The 21735-nt window shown below is 41.0% G+C and overlaps 1 protein-coding gene and 1 long non-coding RNA gene across 4 annotated transcripts in view; one reads left to right on the plus strand and one right to left on the minus strand.

Moving 5' to 3' along the window:
* Window positions 1–7852, plus strand: part of LOC307024569 — a 21652-nt gene extending 13800 nt beyond the window's left edge. The window contains exons 2-6 of the long non-coding RNA XR_013803918.1: window positions 1517–1598; window positions 3317–3386; window positions 6415–6567; window positions 6648–6791; window positions 7719–7852. This is a non-coding gene — a long non-coding RNA (uncharacterized lncRNA). The remainder of the gene's footprint in view (window positions 1–1516; window positions 1599–3316; window positions 3387–6414; window positions 6568–6647; window positions 6792–7718) is intronic.
* Window positions 2957–21483, minus strand: LOC307024567 (cilia- and flagella-associated protein 337). Of its 3 annotated transcripts, none has more exons than XM_079658821.1 (17): window positions 21082–21483; window positions 17914–18160; window positions 17679–17825; window positions 15996–16118; window positions 15737–15908; window positions 15403–15449; window positions 15184–15321; window positions 14071–14259; window positions 12636–12827; window positions 11693–12157; window positions 10477–10626; window positions 8403–8587; window positions 7749–7888; window positions 6624–6778; window positions 6332–6543; window positions 4144–4271; window positions 2957–3362 (listed from the first exon to the last, which is right to left on the minus strand). In XM_079658821.1, the coding sequence occupies exons 1-17, from the start codon at window positions 21150–21152 to the stop codon at window positions 3289–3291; spliced, it is 2835 nt and encodes a 944-aa protein (XP_079514947.1). In that variant the 5' UTR covers window positions 21153–21483; the 3' UTR covers window positions 2957–3288. The 3 variants fall into 3 exon arrangements, with proteins under 3 accessions (XP_079514947.1, XP_079514946.1, XP_079514948.1); XM_079658820.1 differs by having other exon boundaries at window positions 11693–12160; XM_079658822.1 differs by lacking the exons at window positions 2957–3362; window positions 4144–4271 and having other exon boundaries at window positions 6351–6539; window positions 11693–12160.
* Between the last annotated feature and the right edge of the window lie 252 nt (window positions 21484–21735).

Raw genomic sequence — 21735 nt, forward strand, 5'->3', positions numbered from 1 at the left:
GAAATGACTTTTAGGTAAAAAAAAAACTTAAATTGAAGGTCCCACTGTCACAGGCAAAGCACTGAGAAATGTATGAATGTGTCATCTAGTTTTTTTTATTTTATACGTTATCACTGAATTTGTGCTAATTACTAAAAAACTGGTGATATTTCTGACAATGCGACACATTTACGCCTGTGTAGTCTATGACTGGCCCTGTTTGTCCCAGCTGTGTCTGTTTGTGTTTATCCCAAAGACAGCTCACTTCCAACCCTGCAAAACATCCGGACCGCTGCTTAAAATAACCCCGATTACTGGGATGAGCGGGCAAGCGTGCTTAGAAGATGCAATATCGAATATGAGAAGAAAGCAAGCGTGAATGAAGCATTGAGTGTTCTGCCGACTATTTGTGCAATTCAGTAGAGCTTTGATGATGAGCACAGGGTGGTGGAGAAAGATGAGATGGCTCATGTTTTGTTTGTTTGGATGACCCAGAAAGTCTCAAATATCAAGAAATATCACACTGCTGATAAAACACAACACAATAAGAGTATTGTGAAGCTGCTTTTTCACAAATACAAGGGGAACATGTAGTGATAAAAACAGTTAAAGGTGGGGTATGTAATTCGTTTCAGAAACACTTTTTGTTATATTCCATGGAATACTCTTAACTTCCCGATAGCAATGAATATATTAAACGCTTTGACAATAAATACATCAAATAATTTCATGTGTGGAAGCCCTGGCGCTGTAAAAAGCACGACCAATCATCTGAGCCAGCCTGGCTAAAGTAACTGGATGGCCTACCTGCCCGTCAGCCTTCCATCTGTGCACAAACTTACCTCGTGCCCTCATTGGTCATGTGCGCGTTCGTGTGTGTTGGAGGAGGGGCTCGAAGGAAGAGGCAGATTTTTTCCGGTTGTGTATTTTCAAATTCTAGCGCACTCGAGCTGGTTTCTCCAAAATGACCTACCCCACCTTTAAAGCAGTAGTTCACCAATCTGGGAATTAGCCTACCATTAGCTTAGCATAGTTTATGATTGGCGAAAAAGTTAGCTTGGATCTATCAGAATGAAATAAAACATAGGGTGACCAGACGTCCCCGTTTTCCGGGGACAGTCCCCATTTATATTGGCCTGTCCCCGGTTAAAACTGTCCCCGGAAATGTCCCCGTTTTTTAATAACACATAGCAAGGTGAAATAAAACATTTCATTTCAGGAAACACTGGGTAAACAGACTGTGGTCAAGCCAGCCCCCACATTTCGGAAAACACAATCAAAAGCACGTTATTATATAAAAAAACGGGGACATTTCCGGGGACAGTTTCAACCGGGGACAGGAAAACGGGGACGTCTGGTCACCCTAATTTAACTACATGTCAAGTTTTGTAAGAATGAAACAAACATATTAACAAACCGAATGCAAAAGTGGCAATAGACATGCTTTTTGCTTTCAATTATTATAATACATTAAATATTAATGGAACGATGTAATGCTATGACGATAGTTTCACTTTGTTATTCTGTCTGCCTTCAGGGCTGTTCTCCAGGGACATGAAGGATCGATTCAGGGCACAAAGGAACTGTGTTAACCATTGTTCCATCAAAGCAGAACGAAGGTAGGATTATGTTTCAGTATTGGTAGCCATCACCGGTTACCAAAGAGTATCAATGTTCAGTAAGTTCTTTACAAAATATCCCCAGTGGTTCAATAGGCGGGCAGTGAAACCACCTCAGTAACAAAATGCTCTTCTGTCATGTGTTGTTGATTGTTGCTGAGCAGGAAAACGGATAGCACGGATTCGATCTGGTTGTCTTTGCAACACGCCGCCAACAATAATACGACTTGGAAACACTAGGCTGGACGGAAGATTTCCTTTTTATATTCACTAGCCATTTCCAGTCTCTATGCTAAGCTAATCGACTGCTGACTCTATCTTTCATTTTTTCCTACAAACACAAGGAATTTGAATATTCTCATCTAACTCTCAGCGTAAAAATGACAAGACTATTCACTTTAAAAAAAGATGAGGAAGAGATGACTTCTCAGTTTTCAGCACACATAAATTGGCACATACAGAAATGCAGTCAATATAAAGGGAGGAGGTTGCAGCGAAGAGAAGAGAGGATTAAAAAAGAGAAAGATTGAGAGAAATTAAGTTAAAACAAGAAAAAGAGGAGGCGAGAAAGGCATCCATGCAAACCCAGACTTGTCTCATTGCAGAATGGCAGTATTCCTCATTTTCTTTTATTATCCCCTCAAATCAAACGTTCTGGACAACTTTAGCCTGAGCGTGGAGCGCTTCAGCCACAGCTGAGATAAAAGGAAGTGGAGCTGCGCCCTCACATTCCTCCAGAATTGATCGAGACATTAAAATAGTCGCTATATATTATAGTGGGCTGACCAGTATTTTTATCCTGGCTGCTTCTCGATGTCCACAAACCTATACAATTAGGACTCCAATTTTAGAGTATTTACTGTAGGCTACATACTAGAGCAGTCATGAGGGGAGCGTTTTGAAACTCAAATAGAGATTATGGCATTTTTCTCTAAAAGCAAGCACTTCAAGTCCCAATAAAATGGTCTACCTGTTCATTTTGGAGCTACAAAGTATGCTTATCTTAGCATAACAACTGGAATCTAAGCGAAACAGCCAGCCTGGGTTTGTCCTAAGCTAAGGTATCAACATCTAACCATCACCTCGAGGGCTGTTCGCCTAGCAATTTCACAGTGATGACTAGAAAATAAATACAGTCGTCTGATACGGTAGACTGGCATATAACCCCTTCTTAAAACCATAAATTGCAGTTTTTACACAAACAAGATATGTGTTAATGAGTGGGTTTTGAGACTGTGTTAGCTTACGGTCCTTTTGCTAAGCTAAGCTAATTGGCTGCAGGCTGTGGCTTCATATTTACCGTACAAACATAAACAAGGATCAAAGAAGCAAGAAAGCAAATATCACTTTTTGCGAAATGTCAAACTTTATTTGAGAACATACAGTACAAGTGCAATACAAATATAATTATAGATGATTTGTTTGTGCAGTCTGTTAGAACATACAGATAGGTACTTAAGTAGGGAAGGAAAATTACCCGTAATCCGCAAATCTGTCTAATGCAGGGCCAGAGTCTGATGGGGACAAAAACAGCCAATCAACAGCGATCCGTCACGTCTCCTCTTGTGACACGAAGCTACCGCCTGGCAGAAGTTCTTGCACAGATACTGACACACACATTCGATGGTTGGGTGCATTGGTGGATCGAAGGAAAGAAGGCCATTGAGATGGGTTTGACAAGTGCTTACACTCATCGGCTGCTGATTGTGTGTTTACAGGTTACCATGGACTCGTGGTCATTCTCTGCCAGGCTGGTGGGTGAAGCTACAGTGGATGACAGGAGACAACGTTTGTGTGTGTGTGTGTGTGTGTGTGTGTGTGTGTGTGTGTGTGTGTGTGTGTGTGTGTGTGTGTGTGTGTGTGTGTGTGTGTGTGTGTGTGTGTGTGTGTGTGTGTGTGTGTGTGTGTGTGTGTGTGTGTGTGTGTGTGTGTGTGTGTGTGTGTGTGTGTGTGTGTGTGTGTGTGTGTGTGTGTGTGTGTGTGTGTGTGTGTGTGTGTGCGTGCGTGTCCGTGTCCGTCCGTGTGTACTTAACTGTTTGTGCCTGGGTGTGGTTGCAGAGAGAGCACAGCTAATCGCTTATTTTGGCAACTTCTGAGTAATGGAGAGACAGTGAACGGAAAATGTAGGAAATGTTTTGCACAAACACACACATATGAACCTTCAGCATGCGTGCGCTTAATTAGATTTTTTATGATCTGGCTTTCGTCTCTGGAGCCGAAGATTGCCCAAATGTTCCCGAGCTGAGCTGCAGACTTCAGAAGAGGAGAATGTGAGGAATGCCCTGACTTTTCTCTCCATAACGCGGAGAAATTGGACATGAAATAATCAGAGTATCAGGTTTAATTAGCTTGGAAGGCCCTCCTGACCTGTACATTTACAACTATTTTCTATATACACACATGCTCGTGTAGAGGGATTCTAGCAATAGTGGTAATTACTGGAAAGTGACAGAGCCAAATGGGACTGGATATTGCTTGGGTCAGGGAAAGGACTTGTGTGTGTGTGTGCAGCATTTCTAAACATCTGTTTGCACTGATAGATTACCTTCAGAGTAGCATTCCTCCTGTGATGCTCGATCCCTGAAGGCGTGTCCAGGTACTTGACCTTTGAGCCCCATTTCGTCACTCTCAGTCCTGTCCTCTGTGTCTCCTTTCAGTTTTCTTTGAGCCTTTCTATGAATGTCAACAAAGAGATATCATTATTTGACGTGTCAACACACAGCTGTTTACTTTAGATTGCACATGTTTCCCAATTTTGTCCGTGACACTGAACTAGAACGGATCAGTGCTCATTGCTGGATGATATTTTTGTCTGATACCTGTGTGAGTGTTGAAGTGTGTTGATTCAAACCAGAACGTTTGCTGTTTTCCATTTCTGTGGTTAAACTGGCCCACGCTTGGGTACTCTGTGTTCTCTTTGTGTGTGTGTGTGTGTGTGTGTGTGTGTGTGTGTGTGTGTGTGTGTGTGTGTGTGTGTGTGTGTGTGTGTGTGTGTGTGTGTGTGTGTGTGTGTGTGTGTGTGTGTGTGTGTGTGTGTGTGTGTGTGTGTGTGTGTGTGTGTGTGTGTGTGTGTGTGTGTGTGTGTGTGGACTTAGTTTCTGGGTAAATAAAAACCTACTGACGGTGATTTCAACATATTACATTTTTCTCTGATTAGCTGTTTAAAAAAACATCTAACGGTTTGAGACTTTTGTGGCAAAATGAGTTTAAAACTAAATGTCCTGAGAAAACCTCTCGTGCAATTATTCTTATGTGGAATTCTTTGATGCATTATAAAAATAAGTGGGAGATTTATAAAACACTTGTGGAAGAGCTACTGCACTGCAGAGACATTGAAATGTTTTCTAGTGCTCTTTGGATGGTCGACCAATCAGAAGCCACAGAGAGTAAAAAGAGTATAGTGCAGGGAAGTTAATGCAAACAACATAATTGCCTCTTAGACCCCAAACCACAACATTTATATAAGCGTGCTATATAATGTGCTAACTCAGTCTTTCCCTTTAGTGCACTGCTTTCATGTCTTGATGTAAGTTATTTCAGAGAGTTCTTTCCTTTATACTTCATTTTACTCAAGATGTGACAGAAATACATTCAAGCAAAGGGCCTGGGCCAAGCCAGAGTTTATGATCTTTAACCAAACTGGAGTTCCTATTAAAAACTCAAACTCCTGTGGAAACAACAAGGGAACTTTCTTTTGATGGAAGCACTCACCCATGACATATTCCGTCTTTATTAGATTTTGAATTAACCATTCCCTTTTGACATCATTTACTTTGTGGGACTCTCCTGTTGACTCCACCAATGTTATACTAAAATCCCCCAAAGGCTGCCACGTTTACACTCGTTATCCTCAACATTTGGAATGTATGATTCAATATGCTTCACAAGCAGCATGTTGACTCATTTTATCCTTGTATTTTAAGCATTCATGCCCTCAAACATGGAAGCATGAAGGATGAAGCTCAGCCGCTACGGTTAGCAGATGGCTAATCTATTAGCAACAATCGCCAATATTGAAGTTATTTTTGCTGCAGGATTTTCTTGTTCAAGCATGCTTTTCCTAATTTGAAGGGACATGCACTTATGTCCAATGGAAAACGTTTGTTGTGTGTAATAAAAACGTTATACTCACTTTAATAATATCGTTGTGTGATTCTTATTTGCTAATGTTTATCTAAATGTACTACTTTCACTTCTTTGCTAAGCTTGGGAAAATTCCTTATTAAGAACATTTGTTGCAGTGTTAGTTAGACTCCAACAGTATGACCTTCAACTCAGGCGGACTGAGAACATCCTGATATGGCCTCCTTTCATTATCACCAAGCTTCGTCCCTCCCTTTCTCCTCTCTCTGCGTTTAAATATGCAACCCAAACTCTACTCTACGTCTTTTCACTCTGCAGACGCTGTATGCTCTCTGTATGACTGACTGAACTTTCTTGCAAGAAATCAAATACGACAAAGACAGCTGAATGGTTTGATTCTCTATCCACATTTGATACATAAATTCCCACCACAAGTGTGAATGGTTTTCCATCACGGGCTAGATTTTCAAAAGCTGTAAACAGAGGCAAGAGGTGCAGAAATCTAGTTTCCTCTCAGACCCAATGCATTTTATACTTAAATATTATTATGGAACTTTTTCGCCAACAGTGCCCAAAAAACTATTTTAATACCATTTGGTACATGTTCACATTATTTCACATGTGAGCTATAACAAGCTCATTAGCCTCACCTTTGATAAGTCTCTGGCTCTGAGATATTCCACATAACCTCCTGTCCGAAGAAACCCACATGATCTCCCTCCTTTGTCCACAGTCCAGCAGAGCCATCACTCGAGGCTGTGAGGACGAACAACCTGCCGGACACCTCAAGGACGTCCACGTCCACTATCGATCTCTCATGAGCTCTCCATCGCTGCAGCAGAGGAGGCCGCTCGCACACTGGCTGTGAGTAAAGAGAACACCTCAGGTAAAGGCGGATTTACCGTACATTACACGCTTTTGATTTGATTGACTCCAACTTACACTCTCATCATGTTGGACGTCCAGTCCATAGTCACTGATGTCCCAGATCTGAAGCCAGCCGGTTGTATCTCCAGAGACCAGGATAGTGTTTTGAGGCTGATCCGAGCTCAGGCTCAAAACACGCTCACCGGGCTGCTCTGGAGAATAACACTGGCCTGAAATCAGACGGTAAGAAAATGAAATGCGCATTGTTAAATCTAAATGGTTCTTGCTAGAGTCTGCTGTTGTTTGTGTTCTTGAAAGTCTACAGGGAGGAAGTTGCATGCGAGTCAATCTAGCTACTCAGGTGTGTGCCAGTTTCAGGAATACAAGATTCAAGCTTCAAAGGCTTTATTGTCATTGGCACAATAGCTGCAGCTGTTGGCAATAAAAAGTCCAAGGCTTCTCCAGCAGAGCAACATACAATGCATTTAAGTAGAAAATAAGTAAGTTGTGCAAGTTGCTCTGGTAAAAATGTAAAGGTACATTATTTATGTGTAAGATGAAACAAAATGTAAATACGGTACAGTAGAACAAAATACTTCTTATTGTCAATATATATAAAATATGTGGACTGCAAACACTTTACAGAGCTCAGGAGTTTTCAGTTTGTAGGATAATACTATCTTGACTTCAATGACGAATATACTTCTGAGACAAATCACTACCCTTGAATGTTATGTCACACATCTCCCAATTATGTCACACTCTCAAAATCCTCTTTGGAGACACACACACACACACACACACACACACACACATACACACACACACACACACACACATACACACACACACACACACACACACACACACACACACACACTGGCTCACTCCCATGCCAGCTCATACACACATGCATCTCTCACAGTTCATGAATCCCCGACCGCTAAACACAGGCGGGCCCTGGAAAGAGGAATAGTTGAGGGCTGGCAGGAATGGTAGAGGCGGCCGGCCACAGTTCAGCCTGACTGCCACTTCTCTGTCTGTTTGTGAGTCCATCTCACAGGAGGAGCATTCAACCCTGACAGCTGCTTGTCAACTGCTCTGGTGCATCAACCTCTGTCCTGGTGTGAGAGTTGTGTTCTAACTTCATGAATCTTTTTTTGCCCCTAGATTCATCATACCTCCGTGTTCTCCCCTCACCATAGGTGTGTGTCTGTCCAGTGATGCTCCAGAAGCAGAGACAGCCGGCCTGCGATGACACCAGGACGCCTCGGTTTCTCAACTTCCTGTTGCCGGCTCGGTGCTGCAGGAACAGCAGGCCGTCCACAGGGGGCGCCGCTCTAGATGTGTATAAGCAGAGAAATAAACAAAAGGGCCACAACAATGGACCAGTGATGACGAAGGGCTTTTGACACAAACAATGTTTCCCCCCAGACTAGAGAAGTGAGATTAATGGTTAGAGAAAGAAGATGAAAAAATAAATGTCTGCTATATGATTTGTATTTTTCATTTTTGCCTTTTCTCCTGACCTTCGCTTCATATGGGAGATATTGCATTATGCTACCTTTGAATGTGATGAAGAGCCCCAACTAGACCCCTATGTAAGGGGTCACACATTTTTGGAGCCATGCTTGTTTAATCTTTAAAAACAAATTGTATTTCATAAGCGTATTTATGTTTTTTTTCAAGCAGCACGATCATTTCCTCTGATCTGTAGGGAAGTCTAAGGTAACATACAATGGAAATGCAAAGTACAAGCACCTCAAACATGTATTTACGTGCAGTTCTTGAGTGATTGTGATCTGCTGTGACTACAGCTTTTGCTATCTTTACATCACCGTTGTGTTTTCTCACCCTGCCTGTGTGGGTCTCTGCAGGTGGAGCACCGGCCCCTGTGTCTCCAGCCTCCAGATAACGACCTCTCCATCATAGCTTCCTGTGGCGATGACCCCCAGAGGAGAGCACTGACTCACAGCCAGGATGTCAGATTTGTGGACTCCGCTGGACTTCCACGACATGTCTGCTCTCACATACAAATCCTATATGTGAGGTAAATATAGACATGTAAGTATTAAACACCAGCTGAGCCGCTACGGTTGGCAGACGGTTAAAGTTTTCACACCAATATTGACCTTGTTTTGACCTTTAACTGTCAGACTCTTTGTTTGATAAGTCTGTCTTTCCTGCTTTGAAATGTAGGCAGATGTTTTCCAATGGTGGAGTAGCTCATTTTACTGCACGATTTAGTGTTTTATCAGGCTTTTTCTTATCTGAAGGGACACACTTGCATATGCATGTGTAGAAGAGCCAATAGAACGCCTTTTTCTTGATTGATATTATTGGCTTTTCATCAAAAGCTGTAAACTGAGGCAAAACGAAGTACTCTTCTCTCAGATGAATTGAATTATATGCTGAAATATTCTGGATCTTTTGCCCAATGATACCCAAAGAACACCTGCCAACCACAGATTTGAATACAATGTGGTCGATGATGTCATGGATGCACTGGTGTTTTATTTGTGTGCAGTTTTCAGGTTGAAAAGCAGGAGTTGTTCTTGTTGTTGTGCTCGAAAAAGTTTCTCAGAAGACAGAAAGTACTCTCTCCAGGCTTTCACTGTGTGGGTGAACTTGTTGCCTGACATTGTGAAACTCTCTGCACATGGCTTCCCACCATGTGACAGTTTACAAGCGGTCTGAAACAACATCTAATTATTTGTGTTGCCTTGTGGAAAGCAGCTCCATTTCCCTCTCTGCTTTACTGATTTTGTTTACACCTCTGGGCTACAGTGAGGTCAGCTCTTGAAAATGAATCTGGAGGCTCAGCATGGTAAACTTCAGAGGAATATAGCTGCAGATGTCTCGCATGGCACACATGTCTTTAATCTCCCCAGGTGCATGCAGGGTAATTTACAACATCATTCGCTGATATCATTTACTCCTAAAAAAAACATTGGAAACCCGCCTCTGCTGAAACATGGAGCGAAACATTATGAGGGAGTGGGGGGAAAGCAGCACGGAGAATTTGCTGGAAAAGCACGAGGACTGAATGTTACTACTGTTTCTAAGGGATGGATCTAACCGCAGACAGAGCAGATGTTGCTTGAAGGGGGAGAGGTCAAATGTAACATAAGGATTTGAGGTGCCAAAATATGCACATTCGGACTTCTTTATAACATACATCGGTTCATATGTGTGTTTATACTGGCACTGGCAATGCTTCAACTTTAATTCTTCAAACCAGGGGGTCAGCATGTGGAGTTTTAGACATTTTTACTTACTTAAAAGACACAAGAGGTCTGTTTTTAAAGGTATTACAGATTTAACAACATATCTATTAGATTTAATCCAATATTACTTCTACTCTAGGCTGATTTAATTAAAGAACTTAAGCTCAAGCATTGTTTTAAGACTTGATCAGATTAGTCACTGACAGCTGTTTGTGTGGGATTCATCCTCCACATCTGGGGAAGAAACTTGTGGCCGACCTTAAGTGTGAGTCAAGCTTTTTGGTTATTAGGTTATGTGTGCTGCTTTGTTAATGGATTTAATGCTGGAATTTGCTGTTTCACTTGGCGGTGCAAAGAAGAGCATACTCCCCAGAAGAGACCCAGCAGAAATGCCCGATAAAAATGTAAGAATGTCTGCATTTTATTTTTATTTTGTTTGTGTCTGGTATTTAGTCCAAAACACACTTCCTTCACTTTTGAAATCCAAGCCACCTTCCAAGCAACAGCAGGAGGAATAAGACTGCCAACAAACATGTGCTTCAAATTCATGTCATATTTCTAGATACTGTATCTTTCTATATTGTCTTTCATTAAACACCCGTTTATCAAACATAGCAGTGGAACATTTGTTCACCCTGGTGGTAAATCCTTCTAGTTTAAAAAGTGGTTGATTATCAAATTGTAATCATCTTTAATTGTACCTTTGCAGCTGCGACGTCGTACTGAGCGACCCGCCGGCTCCATCCCACAGCCAACAGCTGGTTGTCATGGAGACAGGTCAACCCGGTGACTTCGGAGGTGTCGACGGGCTCCAGTTTGTGCAAGTTCAGGCCGTTAAGTAAGTTCCACACCTGCAAATTAACAAACTATTTGTACGCTCTTATAATGACTCCTGAACCTGGAAATCAATTAGCATTTGCACTTCTTGTTCCCTCGTCACACAGTTAATGTCTTTTGAATGGGTTTTTGGTTAGATTACCAAAATAGGGTGAGTTGTGAACAGGTGCTTATGAGATTTTAACATTAGTAAATACTGAGTAAATATAAATAATAGTCAGAAGTTCCTACGCGTCTTAAAATTGTCGGTTGCCCTCAAATGGCTAAATGAGAATACTGCTCGTTATCATGCTGAACATTAGCCGCCTTTAGCTTAGTGCAGGTGACAGGAAGTCATCAAGTGATCCTCGTCAAATCAGATTTAATTTATACAGCCCATGTCACAAAACACTTGTCTTAGTGAGCTTTACAGATCGTCATGTTATTGGTTTATAGCTTAAAGGTGGGGTATGTAATTTATTTCAGAAACACTTTTTGTTATATTCCATGGAATGCTCTTAACATCCCGATAGCAATGAATACATTAAATGCTTTGACAATAAATAAATAAAAAAATGTCATCTGTGGAAGCCGTGGCACTGTAAAAAGCACGACCAATCATTTTAGCGCCTACCTGCCTGTCAGCCTTCCATCTGTGCGCAAACGTATCTTGTGCCCTCATTGGTCATGTGCACGTTCGTGTGTGTTGGAGGAGGGGCTCTGTAAGGAAGTCTGAAGGAAGGGGCAGATTTGTTCCGGTTGTGTATTTTCAAATTCTAGCGCACTCGAGCTGGTTTCTCCAAAATGACATACCCCACCTTTAACGTAAGCTTCCTGTTTCCAGCGATTGCATTAATGCTTCAACTAATATAAAGGTGTTTATTTATTATGAAGATATTAACTTTCTGAACAAGTGTAAATATCACTTGTGTTTGCCCCAAATCTTATTTTATAAACTATTCAAAAAAAGCCCATATCTTTTAATCACCCTTGCACTGCTAACATATGGGTTGGCTTACTAAAATATGTCATCACTACCACGTTATTGTATCAAATTCACAGTATTTCTGCACAAACTAATAGTGAAAAGTGGTGTTTAACCTTAACGGTGCCGTTGCGCGCCCCAGTGATCAGTCTTCTGTGGGAGGAGTCTAGTGCCATGCAGGTGATCCCCTCTTCTCCGTGAGCGTTTAGGATCTGAAGCCGCCTCCTCCCCGTCTCGACGTCCCACAGAGACACAGACGAGTCTTCATGTCCTGTAGCCACCTGTCTCAAAGTGGGGTTGTACAGAGCACAGGAGAGAGGGGGACCACTTTGAATATTTGGTCCAGGTTCCCTTCCTTCATCGGTCAACCATCCGCCCCCTCCTGTCCTTCTTTCAGACAGACTGAGCACAGCTAGATAATCTTTGCATGCCACCGCTAAGAGAGGCTGCTCAGTGAGCGGGGGGCTCAGCAACAGGAAGGGGAAGTTTCCGTGTTCTGGGATTCGACCCGGCTGCTGGCAGGGGAACTGCAGGGCGACGCTCTTCAGACACTGATGGCTGGAAATGTCCCAAACCCTCAGCTCCTGACAAAGGACAAAAGACATTAACTAGAAGAAAAATCAATAAAGATGCTTTGTTGTGATATTCAAAACAAAAACCAATACGATTGACATATTGAAAAAAAAGCAATAGAAGTAATATTTTGAAAGCCAGTTTTCTATTTTAAATTCATTTTGTATGAGTCACACAGAGGTGTTGCAGATTACCAGTTTTACAGACAAAAACTACAATATTTAAAAAACGAAAATGTAAGTCATTTTAATTACCAATATGATAATATATTGTAAATAACATAACGGCTCTTAAATCATTTCTTCATCTTTCCATTCTTACTTTAAGATTCTCTCCGCACCTTCAGTATTTTGAGTGAAATGAAGTTGCCAAAGTTCACTGTAAACAAAGTGAAATGTAAATTTGACTGACATTTTGTCTAGTCCTATAAATATAGTTTTTGTCATTTAACGTGGCTGTGAAAATGGGACATCTAGCAGCACTCACAGCATCTCTGGAGTAGCTGAGGATCTGCCCCACAGGTTGGTAGATCTTAACATCCAGCACGGCGGTGCGGTGACCGAGCAGCGAAGCTACGGGACGCGAGGTGATGAAACGAGTCCACAGTCTGACCGCCCGGTCACAACCTCCTGTCACCATCAGCTGCAGAGACGCGTCGTAGTCAAAACATTTAGCTCCCTGAAACGAGACAGATAGACAGAGATGTTGCTATTATACTGTTTTTCATCAATATATTAGAGGTCTCAGATATATACAAAACATGTCTCTGAAGTGTTTGGCTCCAAATACCAAACAGATCATTGCAGCATTACCCATAATCCCCTCTGTTTCAGCCCTGTTTCCAAAGTGCTGATTCTCTGCCTGTTACGTTAGATGAAAATAAGGAGCCCCTCCCCCCGCCCCTCTGAGGGATATTTGGTTAAAAAGAACTCAATGGTGCTCTAGGAGGAGATTCAGTTAATAAGGTGTGGGGGGGGGGGGTACCTTGGTTGCTGATTGGCTAATGGTTACACAAGCCAAAAAAACATTATGACATCATAAAGTGGCCAAAATCTGATCAGCTCATTTTCAGACAGGTCTTTATAGAAATGGATCAGGACAAAGAGAGAGAGAATCTTTTTTATAGAAACTTTCAGAGTCTCTTTACACAGAGGGGACACATGTTGATGTAGCAGAGACATGAAAAAGTGGATTTGAGAGGGGATTAAGACAGTAAACGTTGCCCTTTACTTATAACACTGGGGGATAAAATAGTAAATACAACTGGGGAGATTTCATTGTTAAAAAGTCCAGACTGTTATTTGGAGAATAGCATAAGTGTGCTCATAAAAAATAACAGGAAGCATCCCCACCCAGTGTAATAATGTTTTGTGCTCCAGCTTGACTTCTTTCTTCCACAGTCACTGTCTGCCTCTGTTTGGGGGGCAGGAGTCAACCAGAGCAAAAACAAAATAATACTTTTGCCTCTAGATAAAAATAGCTAGGGATGAGTTATGTACTATTTGGATTTTAGCCAAAATAGGTAATTCGTTGATTTATAAACAATTTGAATGGAGTGCAAGACAGACTCAACCCCCAGAGTTAGGTCAGGGTCACCCAGACCGCAGTACTGTGACCTCCATATGACCTCAAAAGTGGATAACAACAAAAATCATTACACTGCCTTTTGGCTCTTCACATGATGTTTCCTCTCACTACTTTTCATAGGGGAATAAATGTTTAGAAATAAACTTAGGATGCAAAAAAACATACTACATACAATACACCAAAAGAGCACAATAATATACTACAAGTAAAATATTTAGGGATAACATGTACAAAACTACCTACCATCTAAAAGGCCCATCAAAATGATACGTATTGATATGAACTAATAGGAATAAATAACATATAATAACCTATTTTAAAACATGTCAGTTACCTGCTTAAATGTCCAAATGTAAGGCTCCTGCTTCAGTGTCACGTTCATAAAAACTACAGAGGTGTTGTCACTCTCTGATGACGTCATGACGACGTTGGTGCCGGGCTCGAACATCACTCTGGTGATCGGCTCCTGGTGGACGCTGGGGATGTGACGGTAGGACACCATGCTGCTGTGTTCACCGAGGTCCTGTTGTCAAGGTGGATAACATAGGTGCTTCAAGTAATCATCTCAAAGATTTTGGTTGAAGTTATTTCTTTAAAGAGCTTGAAATTAGGCAAAAAGAAAATGGTGATTATCAACTAAACGCACTGTTGGCTCCCGCTGCAGAGGAATTAAGTAATGAAAGTTTTACTTTTACAAAAACAACATGTAGAAGAGAGTATAGGAATAATGTAGCTTGTTAACACCCACACAGATTTGGGTTGAAACGATTTCTGTAAGAAGCTTAAATGAGGCAAAAATAATGGTGATTGCTCTGACGAAAGCAATTTGATTTGCAGTATTATGAACTGGTTGTCTCTGGTGACAGTTCCTTGAAAAAGTACAAGCCGTGTTCAGTTATTAAGGTGTTTTTCCATCACCCAGCTGTGGTAAGTACCCCAAATTAAGCAGAATTATGGCAATTGTGCACAAAGGCGTAACATTTTCTGTTAATAGGGCCGAACAAACAAAGTGTAAAGCTATGTTTTCAGACAATGAAACATGCAATCCAAAGTAAAAGAGACAAAAAAACACCTGCAATTATCGCATGTCACCATAGGTGTCGCCAAAGACACCAAAAGGGACATTCAAGATTCAAGTCGATACTGTCATTTGTACATAGCTACAGTGTAGTTATGAGTCTTATGACAATGAACATCTTAGGTCACATGCTCCTCAGACAATGCCACACAATAAAAACAGATAATGGTGCAAGTAAATAATAGAAATAGTGCAGAATGGTCTATATACAATTCATTGGAATATTCATATGAGTTGCAAACAGATGAATGTTATGGATGTTCTTTCAAACGTGCAGGTGTTCAACACACACATTTTGTGGGTGTGGTTTGTAAAAGTAAGTGTTTTTCTCGTTGCTTTCTGCTGTACTGTACACAGGGCCAATCTTACTGGGAAGAAGATCCTCTGTGGGCCGCTCTCTGTCTTGGAAGGACTCTTGAAAAGACCTTTGGATGGATTCAGGAACCACAGGAGATGGACTCCTCCTTTGTCATCCCCCATGAGAAGCAGAGAGGGATGCTCTGGAGACTGGGAAGGAAAAACAACACAGGTTTAAGTAATGAGTTTATGCATTTAGAGTGAATATATCTCATTAAGGTGTGGTCCTACCTGAGCATCATGCCAGTAACAAAGTGCTGTCGGGACACTTCGAAACCCTTCATATGAGACAAAAAAACTGTTCAAAACTGATATTTTTGGGCTAAAATAAATTTAAATATCAAGTAGAATAGAATCCTTTATTGTCATTATACAGGTACAATGAGATGAGTAGAGCTACTCCTTTTTTTAAGGTGCCATCAAACATACAAATAACAAACAAGAGAAGTACAACATTCAGGAGGAGACAACATACAAACAACAAGCATTCATACGTCAATATGCAGATAAAGTTAAAGTGCAGGAATCTATCGGTTTGAGTACAAATACATTTGAATGTGTATACCAAAAAGGTGGGCGTCCTGAAACACAGCGCCAGTCGAGACATTTATAAAGTGCAAGTCCCTGCAGTCAGTAGCTATGGCAACCGCGTGTACGTTTCCCATATAGACGGCATCAGAGGTCCAGCCCCTGAACCTCCTCGTGCTCGCCACTTCCTCTGTGGGGTCTCCTGCAAGCTGGAGTCAATATATAGAAAAAAGTCTGAGTGTGTTGTTAATGAATGTTGGTGTTTTAAAGTTTGAAAGTATGATGATGTCTCTCACCCCGAGCGTCTTGAGGATGTGGAGGCTGCTGCTCCAGACACTGATCTGACCTCCTTTACTGACACTAATGTAGCGCAGCGGAGGAGGGTGGGAGACGGCGACTAAGCGCACTGTTGGCTCCCGCTGCAGAGGAATTAAGTAATGAAAGTTTTACTATTAGAAAAACAACATGCAGAAGAAAGTATAGGGATAATATTGGAAAATGTAGCTCAGAAACACCCACACAGATGCTGCAGTCAACTTTTGGTGCATTACGAATTAAGATGTTTCGGCCTTAGTTGCAGCATTTGCTCTTTTATTCACTATCATTTGTAGAAACTGCTGAATGTGTTTGATACTTGTATACCAATTTTAACTACTTGTTAAAGGCCAGTCAAGTATCTTACCTGTAAAATGAATACACAAAACACTTCAGAAGTCCTCCCTAAGCTGACAGACAAACAGCAAGCTAATGCTTTTCTAACAACCAACTATTTACACATGCAGCTGATTCAAAGCAACATCAATTCTTACACAATGCTTGATAGTTGAATACATTATAATTGTTATATTGATTGGCAACCTATCCAGTAACACACCTTCGTCAGATATATGCAGTAGTACGGTATTTTCCTTTTTAAAGAAGTACTCAGTAAGAAAGTAAACAGTTGAATTCATGTTTTTTGTAAGGGCCTTTCAAAATTAAAACATCATTCAGTGTTTCCCATACATTGATTTATTTGTGGTGGGTCGCCACAATTAAATATCGTCCGCCACAAATGGATCTCATAAAAAAAAAAAAAATTCTTCTTCTTCTTCTTCTTTTTTTTTTTTTTTTTTATTCTTTTTTTTTTTGGTGGTCTAATGGATAGTGAGGTGGGCTGATGATCGGAAGTTTGCGAGTTCAAATCCTGCCTGGAACACCACTACTATTGTGCCCTTGAGCAAGGCACTTAGCCCTCGGTTACTCCAGGGAGAATGTCCCTGTAATCGGTCATTGTAAGTCGCTTTGGAATAAGGCGTCTGCTAAATGCCTAAATTGTAAATTATATTTTTGGGAGAATAAACCCCACAGATCCTCAACTCCTGTGTGTTTCACTCATTAACAACGCAACACAGAGCAACAAGAACGTTGGGGTGGGGGGGGTGCGATGCGGTGCCCCCACAAATAGAATCAAATTCTGTGGGAAACACATTGCATTTAGCTGACGCTTTTATCCAAAGCGAATAAGTGCATTCGACCAAGAAGATACAAACTACTGTAGAAGAAAACAGAATCATATAAGTACATCAGGTTTCATAGAGCCAAAACATTTCAAGTGCTACTCAACTAGCTTTAGATAAGCCAGTCCTTTGTTAGTATACAAGTGCTTTGTTAGTCATTTTATTGCTCGAAGTGGACTCGAAAGAGATGAGTTTTTAGATTTTTACATCACAATCTGAAACTATAGGTATCGTCTTCCCCTTTTCTCTGTATTGAGTCATTTAACTTGGTTGGCGTCAGGAACCAAATAACAAACGAGCTCGCTTCATCAAAGTAAAAAGGAGATTTGTTTTACTTTGCATCTGTTTGCCTTTTAAAAAGAACGTGACCTTAATGTTGGCGCCCCCATCTGGCCTTCCAGTGTAATTGTTAAATATTGAAGCATCCTAAAAGATGCACCTTCTCTTCTCCCCAGATCTCAGTGTCCTGTGGACTTGCACCTTGTTGTGGGAGCAGAGTCTGATCAGCGGCTGTTTGTCCAGCAGAGCGGCTCTGGGGATGGAGGCTCTCTCTCTCTCAGTGAACTCCAGCAGCAGGTAGGAGCACAGCTGCTGCCACCTCACCTGCCCCGAACAGCTGATATCTACCTGGGAATGAAACAGTTAGACCTGCATTATATCATCTGGAAGTCTTCCTAAATGATGTCTTTTTGATCAGTATAAGACATTTGTATACCTCACTGAAGAACCTCTCGACCCACGAGTCCTCAACATCTGGACCGACCACAGACCTCATAACCTCCCGAAACTTTTCTAACTTCATTCCCAGCTCTTCATTTCTTCCTCTGCTCCTCACGCTCCGTCCTTTCGGCCTCTCTTCATGTGTCTGTTCCTCAGCTTGTTGACGGGTAAATGCATTTCTCAGGAGCTGCAGGTGGTCGGGGGTCAGTTTCTCTGGAGGACTCACTCCACAGGCTGGATCACTGCGGCAAAATTATAATTTAAAGGTCAAATATTATTTGTCTGGATATTTTTTTTAATGCATTACTTCTTATCAATGATGGGATGTAACCAATTACATCCACTCAATTATAGTTCACTATAATATACGTTATTTTTTAGACAGGATTCATAATAAATAATGAGTACTTTAAGTACAGGACATTAAAGGTAGGGTAGGTAAGAATGGAGAAACCAGCTCGAGTGCGCTAGAATTTGAAAGTACGCAGCCGAAAGAAATCTGGTTATGGCTAGAAAGGATCCGTCTAGTGTAAAACTCTCGAGATAGTTTGCAAGTCACGTGGCTGAATGTTTACGTTTGGCAGGCAGCCTTTCAGTTACGATCGTTAACATCAGTGGGCAAATGATGGTGGGAAGCTAAACCATCTATTAATTATGTCAATGACAGGGAGTGTGATTGTTGAAATAGGGTGTTAGCGGTCTTGCTGTTCAAAGAAGAATGACAACACTGTAGATCACCAACACTGGTTTATTTTTTATTCACAGGCAAGTCAACGTTGTCGCAGTAAAAGTCCCAAGATAGATCCTGGTGCAATACAATGTTCCCTTGCAGTGTTTTACTATTAAGTCTGATGTTTCTCTATTAATATTACTGCTGCATTAATGTGTATGTTGCATGTTACTGCTGTAGGTGTGTTTCCGAGCCGCTCCAACGAGAGTTACAACGAGAACGTGACGTCATATTTACACAAGACGGATCCTTTCTAGCCATAACCAAGAAATCTGCCCCTTCCTTCAGATTTCCTCACAGAGCCCCTCCTCCAACACACACGAACGTGCACATGATCAATGAGGGCACGAGATCAGTTTGTGCACAGATGGAAGGCTGACAGGCAGGTAGGCCATCCAGTTATTTTAGCCGGCTAAAATGATTGGTCGTGCTTTTTACATATATTAATATATATTGAATATATATTATATTCATTGCTATCGGGATGTTAAGACCATTCCATGGAATATAACAAAAAGTGTTTCTGAAGTGAATTACCTACGTACCCCACCTTTAAAATATACAGGAAATAAGTATATTCCAACAAAATGCAGGACATTTTTTGTTTTACTTAGTAATTTACTTTAAATATCTAAGCACTTATTCTACCACGTCTTCATGTGTGTGCAGGTGTACAGTTGGTTAAACACGTTCAGGACGTAATAATTAGTTAAAGTAAAGGCAAGGCAATTTTATTTATATAGCACTTTTCAGCACGTGGAAATTCAGAGTGCTTTACAGATTAAAAGCAAAAGACATTTAAGAACAAATACAGCATAAATACATTATTAAAAAGGCATTTAAAAACAGACATAAAAAGCTAATGAAATAAAATAAAAAAATAAACACAGCAGGTACAGAATACATGACTAAAAAGGCATACTGTAGTGTGAGTATGGGCAGCTCAATTAAAAGCAGCGGCAAATAGGTGTGTTTTTAATCTGGATTTAAAAATAGGAAGTGTCTCAGCGGACGTGCACGATTTGGGCAGTTTGTTCCAAATTGTTGGGGCATAATAACTAAAATCTGCTTTTCCATGTTTAGTGGTTATTCTCGGAACAGAGAGCAGACCCGACCCAAAAGACCTGAGACTCCTGGATGCTTCATAGTGATGGAGCAGGTCGTCTATATACCTCGGTCCTAAGCCATTTAGTGATTTAAAAACTGTATTTAAAATCAATTCTTTGGCAGACTGGAAGCCAGTGTAATGATCTCAGAACCGGAATGATGTGATCCACTTTTCTGTCAGTGAGAACTCAAGCAGCAGCGTTTTGAATCAGCATATTTTTTAGTGAGCCCTGTGAATACACTATTGCAGTCTACTGAAAATAAAAGCATGGACAAGTTTTTCTAAATCCTGTTGCGACATTAGTCTTTTAATCCTTGATATATTATTCAGGTACTAGTATGCAGACCCAATAACTGTTGCAAATTCAGGTCTGAGTCCATCACTACAAGTAAAGCCACACAAAAATGTTCCAAGTTCTTGTTAGTAAGTTATTAAGTTCATGTTAGTAGGTTTGACTTCTTGTTACTGTTATTAAATCAAGTCACTGACATCTGGTCTGTTACTGGGTCCCTGTACAAATGAATGCAGCACTGGAACAACACACTACTGATCAAAGATATATTTTGAATCACATTCTAAAGTCTTATATGAAACACACTAAACTGAAGCCTACAATGAGTAAAGAAATGTGTAAATTGAATATAAGGTGTTAATGAGTGCACTTGGTAAATGTTGCAAAATCTGGAATAATTAAGTTTGGGGAGATGTGTTTAAAAATGCAGAAGATCAAAGTGTCGTCGTCGTCGTCGTCGTCGTCCCCCCCCCCCCCCCCCCCCCAGCAGCAGCTCCTGTGTGGCCCTGTTGCTCGGGGAGACGACTATACGCATTGTGAGGCTTTTTCCACGTCTACACTCTATACACACTCACTAATGCTAATGGGACCGTAAAACAATTAAGTAATAAAAGTGTATTAAGTTTGCTGAAAAGGAGTGTTAGAAGGCTGTTGAATCTGAATGAGTTGGTGAAGCTGTGTCTGAGTGGAGAAAATATGTGAATCCAAAAAATTATAAAATGGAAATGTTCAACTTTATAGAAGACTTCACTTAACTTGTATGTTATGGAAGGATGGAGATTTCTTTTTAGCTTTGAGATCATAAAATGGTGGAAAGTTTGGACTTTAAGATATTTCTGATATTATTAAGATAACATATAGAAATGTTATAATATAATTGTGGAATATTACAGAGCCTATCAAATACAAAAAAGGTCAAACAGGCGTTTGTGTGTGTGTGTGTGTGTGGTTACAGGATAAAGACATTAAATAAACAGTGATCAGTTACATTTTCTAACATCATATACATAAGAATAAGCCAAAGAAAACTCACCAAAACCTGCTGTGTGGCACTTCTGTCTCATAAAGCTTCCATGGATTTTTGTTTTTCCTCAAGGTGTCCATACTCCCTCTTCAAACTCTTCAAAGCTCCAGATACTGCTCCATCTTTTCCCGTTGAATTTAAGATCGAAATGTAATCTCAACGATCCCCAGAGTCAGATCCTGCAGCTCCCAGAAGTCCTGAGGCCGGTCTGAGATCCTCTCCATGCTCCGGGTCGTCTAAACGCTCAGGGTCTTTGTTTCCATTCCTCCCTCTTGTCTTCTCAGGAAAACCTGATTTGCACAAACAAAGCTTCTTGTTCTCCGGACAGGCGAGGAATGTCCAGATCGTCGGATCAATAAGCCGTCCGTCACAAGAGGCTGACCGCTGCGAGAGGAGAGTCAACACATCGCTGGTGAGAAGACCGAGGGGAGAAGAGAGTTTCCAAAATAACTGGAAGAGTCCGCTGGGGGCAACCGAGCCGCCAGACAAGCCCTCAGTGGATTAATCATTTAGAGAAGCAAAGTTGGTCAGTACCCAGGGGGGTTATATTTGTAGCAAGGACACTGAAGCTGTTCTAAAATTATAATGTCTTTGCACAGATCGTATATCTACTATATGTTCTTTGAGAATATATTAAGAGTAAAGGGCACACACAACAGAGGA

The sequence above is a fragment of the Notothenia rossii genome, assembly GCF_949606895.1.
Source record: "Notothenia rossii genome assembly, chromosome: 11".
Taxonomy (NCBI): Eukaryota; Metazoa; Chordata; class Actinopteri; order Perciformes; family Nototheniidae; genus Notothenia; species Notothenia rossii.